General features: G+C 44.1%; 2 protein-coding genes across 2 annotated transcripts; both read right to left on the bottom strand.

Annotated features, from left to right (window-relative positions):
• Positions 1–297: 297 nt before the first annotated feature.
• On the bottom strand, positions 298–1,636 carry LOC126382849 (complement C1q-like protein 2). Its single transcript, XM_050032945.1, has 3 exons — positions 1,369–1,636; positions 1,005–1,136; positions 298–918 (listed from the first exon to the last, which is right to left on the bottom strand). Exons 1-3 carry the CDS (start codon positions 1,619–1,621, stop codon positions 638–640), a joined length of 666 nt encoding a protein of 221 aa, XP_049888902.1. The 5' UTR covers positions 1,622–1,636; the 3' UTR covers positions 298–637.
• Positions 1,637–4,219: 2,583 nt separating this feature from the next.
• On the bottom strand, positions 4,220–5,556 carry LOC126382850 (complement C1q-like protein 2). Its single transcript, XM_050032946.1, has 3 exons — positions 5,352–5,556; positions 4,973–5,104; positions 4,220–4,856 (listed from the first exon to the last, which is right to left on the bottom strand). Exons 1-3 carry the CDS (start codon positions 5,554–5,556, stop codon positions 4,576–4,578), a joined length of 618 nt encoding a protein of 205 aa, XP_049888903.1. The 3' UTR covers positions 4,220–4,575.
• Between the last annotated feature and the right edge of the window lie 2,277 nt (positions 5,557–7,833).

The following is a 7,833-nucleotide window of genomic DNA, read 5'->3' as shown; positions in this document are numbered from 1 at the left end:
TTTGTTGCCGGCCGTTTTCGCCGGTGTGTTAAACACACTTTAGAAAGTAGTGTCCCCAGACTATCAGAAGGCGGAGATCTCTGATTGTCTGGTGGCGAGACTAGGACATCCCTACTGCAAACCACTATGACTACATTTACATTTACATTGAGTGTGAATCGGACATACATTTATAAAGCTAATATGTTAAGCAAACTGATTATATTACAATTATGTCATGATTTTAGCTCATATTAAATGAAAAGGAAATGGCAGTCTGCAGTTTTTAAATGATGATTTTTTCAGGCTGGAGTCAGAGTAGCTTTATTCATAAACACACTTGATAGCTGCAAACATGATATCAATAAACAATAAACAAAAGCAATTCATGATTCAAATTTCCCAAGCAGCTGTCTTAAACACTTAAAGGCAACCACTTCCTAACAATGAAGCTCTAAAATCCCGCTCTACATCATCTGCCCAGCACCAACCAGCTAACAGACAAAATTACGGAGTGTCTTGCAAACACAGTCAAGCGTCTAGCTACTAAAGTTCCAGATACTTTTCTCTGGAATTGCTGGCAACTACACGAGAGATAAAATGAGTATGTTGGATATACTCATCAGTTTATAGAGCAAGCACTACATTCCCCTTTCACTTACAGAGGGAACAACAAATAACCAATGAAGCTGCTGTGGTTATTTTCATTATCAAAAATCCAGGTGTTTTGGCTGAGTTTCACGTACACCTGGTCTCCCACTTCAAGCTGTAGAGTCATGCCATTGGTTGCTGTCTCGTGGCGGTTTCCAGCCGGGTGGTTGACCACAGTAACCGTGTGTACTCCATTCTTCATCAGTTGCAGCCCCATTGCTTTAGATGATATGTTATGGCCAGAGAAGCTGAAGTAATAGACTCCTCTGACTGGAGCAGTGAAAATACCTGAGGATGATTGACAGAGAGTTACATATGTTTTGCTTTACATTGTATCCAGAGTCAAAGATAGTATTTGGTTATGGTGAGTTTACCTGTTGCAGGGTTGTATGAGCCTGTGTTTGAGTACACATTTTTGTAGGTCAGGGTGATGTCAGTGTTAAAAGGTCCGATGTTTCCAGCATTGCTGATAGTTGCTCCAAATGCCACCCGCTTACCTTGAGAGGCTACATGAAAATGAGGAGTTGTTGAGAGAAGTTTACCTTTCATGGTTAGGTTTAGGAAAGATCATAGTTTGGGTTAAAATGAAAAGATTTCTGACAGAAAGCTGCCCTGAAAGCATCCTTCTCACATGTGCTTTTAAAGATAACTAAACCTGAGCCAAACTGAAAACAATGTCAATGATACCTGCTCCAAGACATAATTAAAACGTATTGTGTAGTTACTGTATGTTCTCACCTTGGACCTCTCCCCTCAGATCCTCTAAGTGTTTCTCAGTGTTTTTCAGTTTGGCCTCCAGCTCTCTTAACATGAGAACAAGTTGGCAATAGTTTGCCTGGCTCCCTGTTACGTCACCAGCACACAGACAAGCTGCCTCGATGGTGGAAATCTTCGAGGTGTTGCCCTGTCCGGTCTGGTGATCCAGCTGCTGCACCTCAGCAGCTCTAAGGTAGAGGAGGAATAAAGTCAACACAGCCACGGAGGTCTTCATCTTTCACTTCTGTCTGTTTTGATCAGCTCTCCTCACAATGCTTCATATATAAAGTCAGAAGAGCAAAGGGCGTTTTCTTCTGCTCTGATGGACCAGAACAAACAAAATTTTTTTTTCACCCTTGTTCAACAAAACCATAGCTTTGTATTTACAATCTTATTTTTTTGTTCACTTAAAAGATAAGACAGGCTGGATATGGTATATTTTTGTTATGATCAGATATTCTCATGAAGAGACTTACTCCAGTCAGCCACAACATTTAAGTCACTGACATGTGAAGTGAATAATATTGATCATCTTGTTACAGTGCAATGTTCTGCAAAGAAACTTTGGCTCCTGTCATTGTTGTGGATGGCACTTGACATGCACCACCCACCGAAACATTGTTATAGACCAAGTGCCCCGCCTCATGGCCACGGCACTCCCCAGTGGCAGTGGCCCCCCCAGCAGGACAATGCACCATGCCACACCATAAAAACTGCTCAGCAATGGCCCGAGGAATGTGACAAAGAGCTCAAGGCGTCGACCTAGCCTCCAGATTTTCCAGATTCCAATCTGATCAAGGGACATGCCAGTACCCCGGTCTCCCCAGTTGCTCATCTTTACAGTGTCTGTCAGGTTTGCGTTTCCCTCTTGCTATCAGTACTAGCTGCTCATTCCTGCCATCAGCTGTTTCCTGTTTATCCACTGCCAGTGGGTCGCATGTGCGGCGTCATCAACAGCTCCTCCCACAAGTCATCAACAGCTCCTCCCGTGGCGGAAGGCCGCCTTGTTCTTTTTAAACCAAAAAGGTTCTGTCAATATGACTACCCTATGAGGTGGAAAATTGGGCACCTCGGATCGACTCGCCAATCCGGCTCTGTGTGTCTAAACGCTTGCAACTTGCCGTTAAAACGGCCCAACATTCGCCGAAAATCTGGCAGTGTAAAAGGGGCTACTGACTCCTTGACTCCTCAGAGCGAATTTGACAAATTGAGACGTCCTACAAGATGGCGAGTCTCAACTGATTTCTGGGTCAAGTGATTGAGGATAGAGGACTCGAGGAGGGATATTGGGATGAACCCAAGGTCCAAGTCTTGAGTCTTGTCACGTTCCTCGGGTCATTCCTGAGCAGTTTTTGTGGTGTGGCACGACGCGTTGTCCTGCTGGGGAACCACTGCTATTGAGGAGTGCTGCTGCCATGATGGGTGCACTTGGTCTGACACAGTGTTTGGGTGGGTGGAGTGCGTCAGATGACAACCACATGAATGCCAGGATCTAAGTTTTCCCAGCAGAACATTGCATTGTAATAAAATTATTAATATTATTCACTTCACCTGTAGGTGGTTTTAATGTTTTGGCTGATTGATGTACATCAAAAATTAATTAATCCTACTCATATCTAATGTCTCTGCAGCCAAAGCCTGATGTCATTTATTGCTCTATGCAATAGGGCATAGTCTGTGCCTGTCCTTCATTCCTCATGTGTCAGCTGTTTTCCCCCTCCTCTTTGTTTCTTGTGGTTCCCTGTTTGCCTCTCTCTCTGTCTGTGTGTGGCTCTCATCAGTCCTGCTGCCAATCTGCCTGCTCACCTGAAAGCCATCCACTAATCAACCCCAGCAGTACAAATACCCAGGCTCTGCGGTCCAGTCTCTGCCAGATCGTTCAGTCTACCTTGCGATGCTAACAAACTTTTTGCTTGAACTGTGTTTTTCTGTGCCTCAGATTCACACTCACTGGTCACCTGTTTGCCTGCCAAACTGTTTCCAGCTCTGCTCCGCCCTGTTTCCCCGAGTGCCCTGGATCAACCCAAGACACCTCTTCTTGCCTTATTGAAATAAATCCACTTTAAACTGAACAGCTGTGCGAGTCAAGCTTTTGGGTCCAGTTCTCTTGGTACTATACAACACACTGTCGCACTGGGCGACTTTGAGTCAGTCCCACTAAAAAAGAATATGAGCATTGTTAGGCCCCACCCTTTGGTGGCCCTATGGGACGAACAGAACGCCACCACTGACCAAAAATAACCATGTAAGACACCTTAAAAGACTTAGATCCATGGGATTTATTAACAGCAGCAGGACCAGAGGCCTCTCTCCTCTGCTGCTGGCACAGGAGCTCTTAAGCACCTCCTCCATACCAGGACGTCGTTAAGTAATGCAGTACACCTGAGCAGATGTACAATGGAGGGAAAAGGGACAGCAGCACAGAACACATACAGCTGTAACACTTAAAACAATGAGTTAATTTTTCGGTTTATATTAATATTTAATATTGGGCTTTATAAATAAAATTGAATTGAACTGAATTCTAACCATATTATTTCAGATTATTTCAGACATTGTGCCAAACTAGCTTTTTTCCCTTTTTCTTTTTTGTCAAAGCTCAAGAGTAAATCAGTTAAAATGCAAACTGTGGTTTTTGCTTTTGAATCACAATTGTGTCATGATTTTAGCTCATATGAAATGAAAATAAAATTGCAGTTTTCATGTTTTTAATGAAAGCAGCATTTTGTCAGGCTGGAGCCAGAGTAGCTTTATTATTAAAACACATTACAAAGGCAAACATATCAATGAATATACAGTTTTCAAGGAGCATAATTATGACAGGGATTCCTCTTAACATGCATTATTTTGTCATTGTTACATTATTTAAAGTTTTCTGAGCAACGATCATTAACACTTCCAGCAATAAAGATAAACCCACTCCACACTATCTGCCCGGCAGCAAACAGCTAACAGAGAAGATGACAGAGTGGCTGCTGCCTATTAGAGACCTAAAACTGATCAATGAAGCTTTAAACACACACAAAAATGAGTAACTGTCCCCCTCAATATTATCCATCCCATGTTATTGATTATTTGATTTGTCTCTCCATTTCATATTGTAACATTACCACCACCTGTATTAACACAGCCATGGTCTGAGTCATGTGGCTGACCTCTCCTTAAGGCCTACTTTGAACTTTATATCTTTCACAGAGGGAACAACAAATGACCAATGAAGGTGCTGTGGTTATTATAATTGTCAAAAATCCAGGTGTTTCCCCAGAGTCTCATGTACACCTGGTCTCCCACTTCAAGCTGTAGAGTCATGCCATTGGTTACTGTCTCATGGCGGTGTCCAGCCACATGGTTCCACACAGACACCATGTGTACTCCATTCTTCATCAGTTGCAGCCCCATTGTTCTAGTTGATATATTTTGTCCAGAGAAGCTGAAGTAATAGATTCCTCTGACTGGAGCAGTGAAAATACCTGAGGATGGTCAACAAAGAAAGTTCTATCTGATTTTGTTGAGTAGTATCCAGACAGTATTTATTTACCAAATTAATCCATTCATGTATGAATACACATCATTATGGTAACTTTACCTGTTGCAGGGTTGTATGAGCCTGTGTTTGTGAACACATTCTTGTAGGTCAGTGTGATCTCAACATTAAAAGGTCCAACATTTCCAACATTGCCGATAGATGCTCCAAACGCCACCCGCTTACCTTGAGAGGCTACATGGAATCAAAGAGTTATTATAAAGTTTTTTTTGTCTGTTTTTTTAAAGCATACTTTTCCCATTTGCATTTAAAGACAACTAAACCTGAACCACACTGAAAACATGGGAAATGATACATACCCCAAGACATACTTCAAAACCTATAGTTTAGGTTTAGGTTAGAGCCAAACTGAAAACAATGTCAATGATACCTGCTCCAAGACATAATTAAAACGTATTGTGTAGTTACTGTATGTTCTCACCTTGGACCTCTCCCCTCAGATCCTCTAAGTGTTTCTCAGTGTTTTTCAGTTTGGCCTCCAGCTCTCTTAACATGACAACAAGTTGGCAAGAGTTTTTCTGGACCCCTGTTACGTCACCAGCACACAGACAAGCTGGCTCGATGGCAGGAATCTCTGTGCTATTGCCCTCTTCTGCTCGGTGATCCCGCTGCTGCACCTCAGCCATGCCAAGGTAGAGGAGGGATAAAGTCAACACAGCCACGGAGGTNCACAGACAAGCTGGCTCGATGGCAGGAATCTCTGTGCTATTGCCCTCTTCTGCTCGGTGATCCCGCTGCTGCACCTCAGCCATGCCAAGGTAGAGGAGGGATAAAGTCAACACAGCCACGGAGGTCTTCATCTTTCACTTCTGTCTGTCTTGATCAGCTCTCCTCACGGTGCTTTATATACCATACGAAGAAGGAAATACCCGTGAATTTATCAGAAAGGCAAAGGGTGTTTTCTTCTGCTTCAGGACAAAAAAACAAACTCTTATCAATGATAAGTAAGTAGCAGGCCAAAGGTGTTGTTGGTTATTGTTTTATCACCCTTGGTCAACAAAACCATAGATTTCATCCATTTTCATCCACTTATCCAGAGCCAGGTTGTGGATGCAGCAAGCTGAGCAAGGTATTCTAGATGTCCCTCTTCCCAGCAATGTCTTCTAGCTCCTCCTGGGGGATCCCAACGGGTTCCAGGCCAGATGACATATATAATCCCTCCAGTGTGTTCCAGGTCTACCTCAGGGCCTCCTGCCTGTGAGACGTGCCCAGAAAACCTCTAACGGGAGGCGTCCAGGAGGCATCCTTATCAAATGCCCAAACCACCTCAAGTGGTTCCTTTTGATAGGAAAGAGCAGCAGCTCTACTCTGAGTTCCCTCAGGATATCCGAGCTCCATGACCTATCTCTGAGGCTGAGCCCAACAACCCTACGGGGGAAACTAATTTTGTTTTCCAGCAGAGAACTGTGGCCTTAGACTTAGAGGTATTGACTCTCATCCCAACCATTTCACACTCGGCTGCAAAGTCCCCCAGTGGGTGCTGGAGGTCACGGTCTGATGAAGCCAACAGAACCACATCATCTGCAAACAGCAGAGATGCAATGCTGAGGTCTCCACTCACACTCTTATCCCCATGGCTGCACTTTGAGAACCTGTCCGTTGAAATCGCAAACAGAATCGTGACAAAGGACAACCCTGGTGGAGGCTGACGCCCACTGAAACTGTTTTGTGCTGAGACTTTGTTCTGAGTATGCAGACACAGCTCTCACTTTGGTCATACAAAGACCAGATATCTCGTAGCAATGACCCAAATACTTCAGGTTCCTGCAGTATCTCCCACAGGACTTCCTGAGGGATGTGGTCGTAAGCCTTCTCCAAGTCCACAAAACTCCCATGACCCGTCTGGCAGCCCTTCAAAACAGAATAAAGAGCTGTTTCATTGTTCCATGGCCAGGACAGAATCAGCATTGCTCCTCCTGAATCTGAGGTTTGACAATCAGTCAGAGTCTCCTCTCTAGCGCCCTGGCATGATCTGTCCCGGGGGGGCTGAGCAGTGTGACAGCCCGATAATTGGAGCACACCCTTTGGTTCCCTTTTTTAAAATGGGAACCACCAGCCCAGTCTGCATTGGCGCTGTACCTGACTTCTACACAACACTGAAAAGGTGTGTCAGTCAAGACAGCCTAGCAATGTACAGAGCCCTCCGCATCTCAAGACAAATCTCATTCACACCTGGCACCCCACCTCTGAGGATCTTTTTGACTACCTCAGCAACCTCTGCCAGGGAAACAGGTGATGCTTCCTCCGAGTCTTCAGACTCTACCTCCTCCGCAGAGGACGTGTTGCTTGGGTTCAGGAGTTCCTCAAAATGCTCTTTCCACCTCTCGACAATATCCCTAGTTCAGGTGAGCAATTCACCTTCCCTGTTGAACACACAGACAACCCCTGCTTTCCTTTACTGAGTCATCTCATGGTTTGCAGAACTTCTTTAAGGCCAATCGAGAATCCTTTTCACAGCCTCCCTGAACTCCTCCCACACCTGGGTTTTTGCTTTGGTGACTGCCATAGCCACAACCCTTTGATTTGTATCTACAGTTTTCAATGTTTTTCTTCACTTAAAAGACAAGGCAGGCTGAATATCTCTGTATGTCCTTATTGTCAGCAGTTCCCATGAAAATACTAAGTATGTCAGTACAATTAGTACAAAATATTGACCCTACTGACAGCTATTACCTTTGGAGTATGACCATCCTCCCCCCGTGCACGAAGGCTATGTTCAAACTACAGGCAAATCAGATTTGTTTTTCTTGAATCAGATCTTGAAGCTAGACTGTCCGCTCTGTTATTTGCAAGTATGAGATCTGATATGTGTGTTCATACATGAAAAACCTTTCTGCATGGGCTGCTATGGTTACAACATAGGCATCAGTAACTACATAGTAATGTAGGTGTTGGTGATGATG

Source organism: Epinephelus moara, chromosome 21, assembly GCF_006386435.1.
Source record: "Epinephelus moara isolate mb chromosome 21, YSFRI_EMoa_1.0, whole genome shotgun sequence".
Classification (NCBI taxonomy): Eukaryota; Metazoa; Chordata; class Actinopteri; order Perciformes; family Serranidae; genus Epinephelus; species Epinephelus moara.
Note: the sequence above shows the minus strand (reverse complement) of the source record. Positions and strands in the feature narration are given on the sequence as shown.

What these genes read in the sequence shown, in the direction of transcription:
- LOC126382849 (XM_050032945.1), bottom strand. Translation starts at nt 1,621, where the DNA reads ATGAAGACCTCCGTGGCTGTGTTGACTTTATTCCTCCTCTACCTTAGA. An exon ending in TCTGAGGGGAGAGGTCCAAG is followed by an intron (nt 1,137 to 1,368) that starts GTGAGAACATAC and finishes ATTTTCATGTAG; the next exon opens with CCTCTCAAGGTAAGCGGGTG. An exon ending in CTCATACAACCCTGCAACAG is followed by an intron (nt 919 to 1,004) that starts GTAAACTCACCA and finishes AATCATCCTCAG; the next exon opens with GTATTTTCACTGCTCCAGTC.
- LOC126382850 (XM_050032946.1), bottom strand. Translation starts at nt 5,556, where the DNA reads ATGGCTGAGGTGCAGCAGCGGGATCACCGAGCAGAAGAGGGCAATAGC. An exon ending in TCTGAGGGGAGAGGTCCAAG is followed by an intron (nt 5,105 to 5,351) that starts GTGAGAACATAC and finishes GATTCCATGTAG; the next exon opens with CCTCTCAAGGTAAGCGGGTG. An exon ending in CTCATACAACCCTGCAACAG is followed by an intron (nt 4,857 to 4,972) that starts GTAAAGTTACCA and finishes GACCATCCTCAG; the next exon opens with GTATTTTCACTGCTCCAGTC.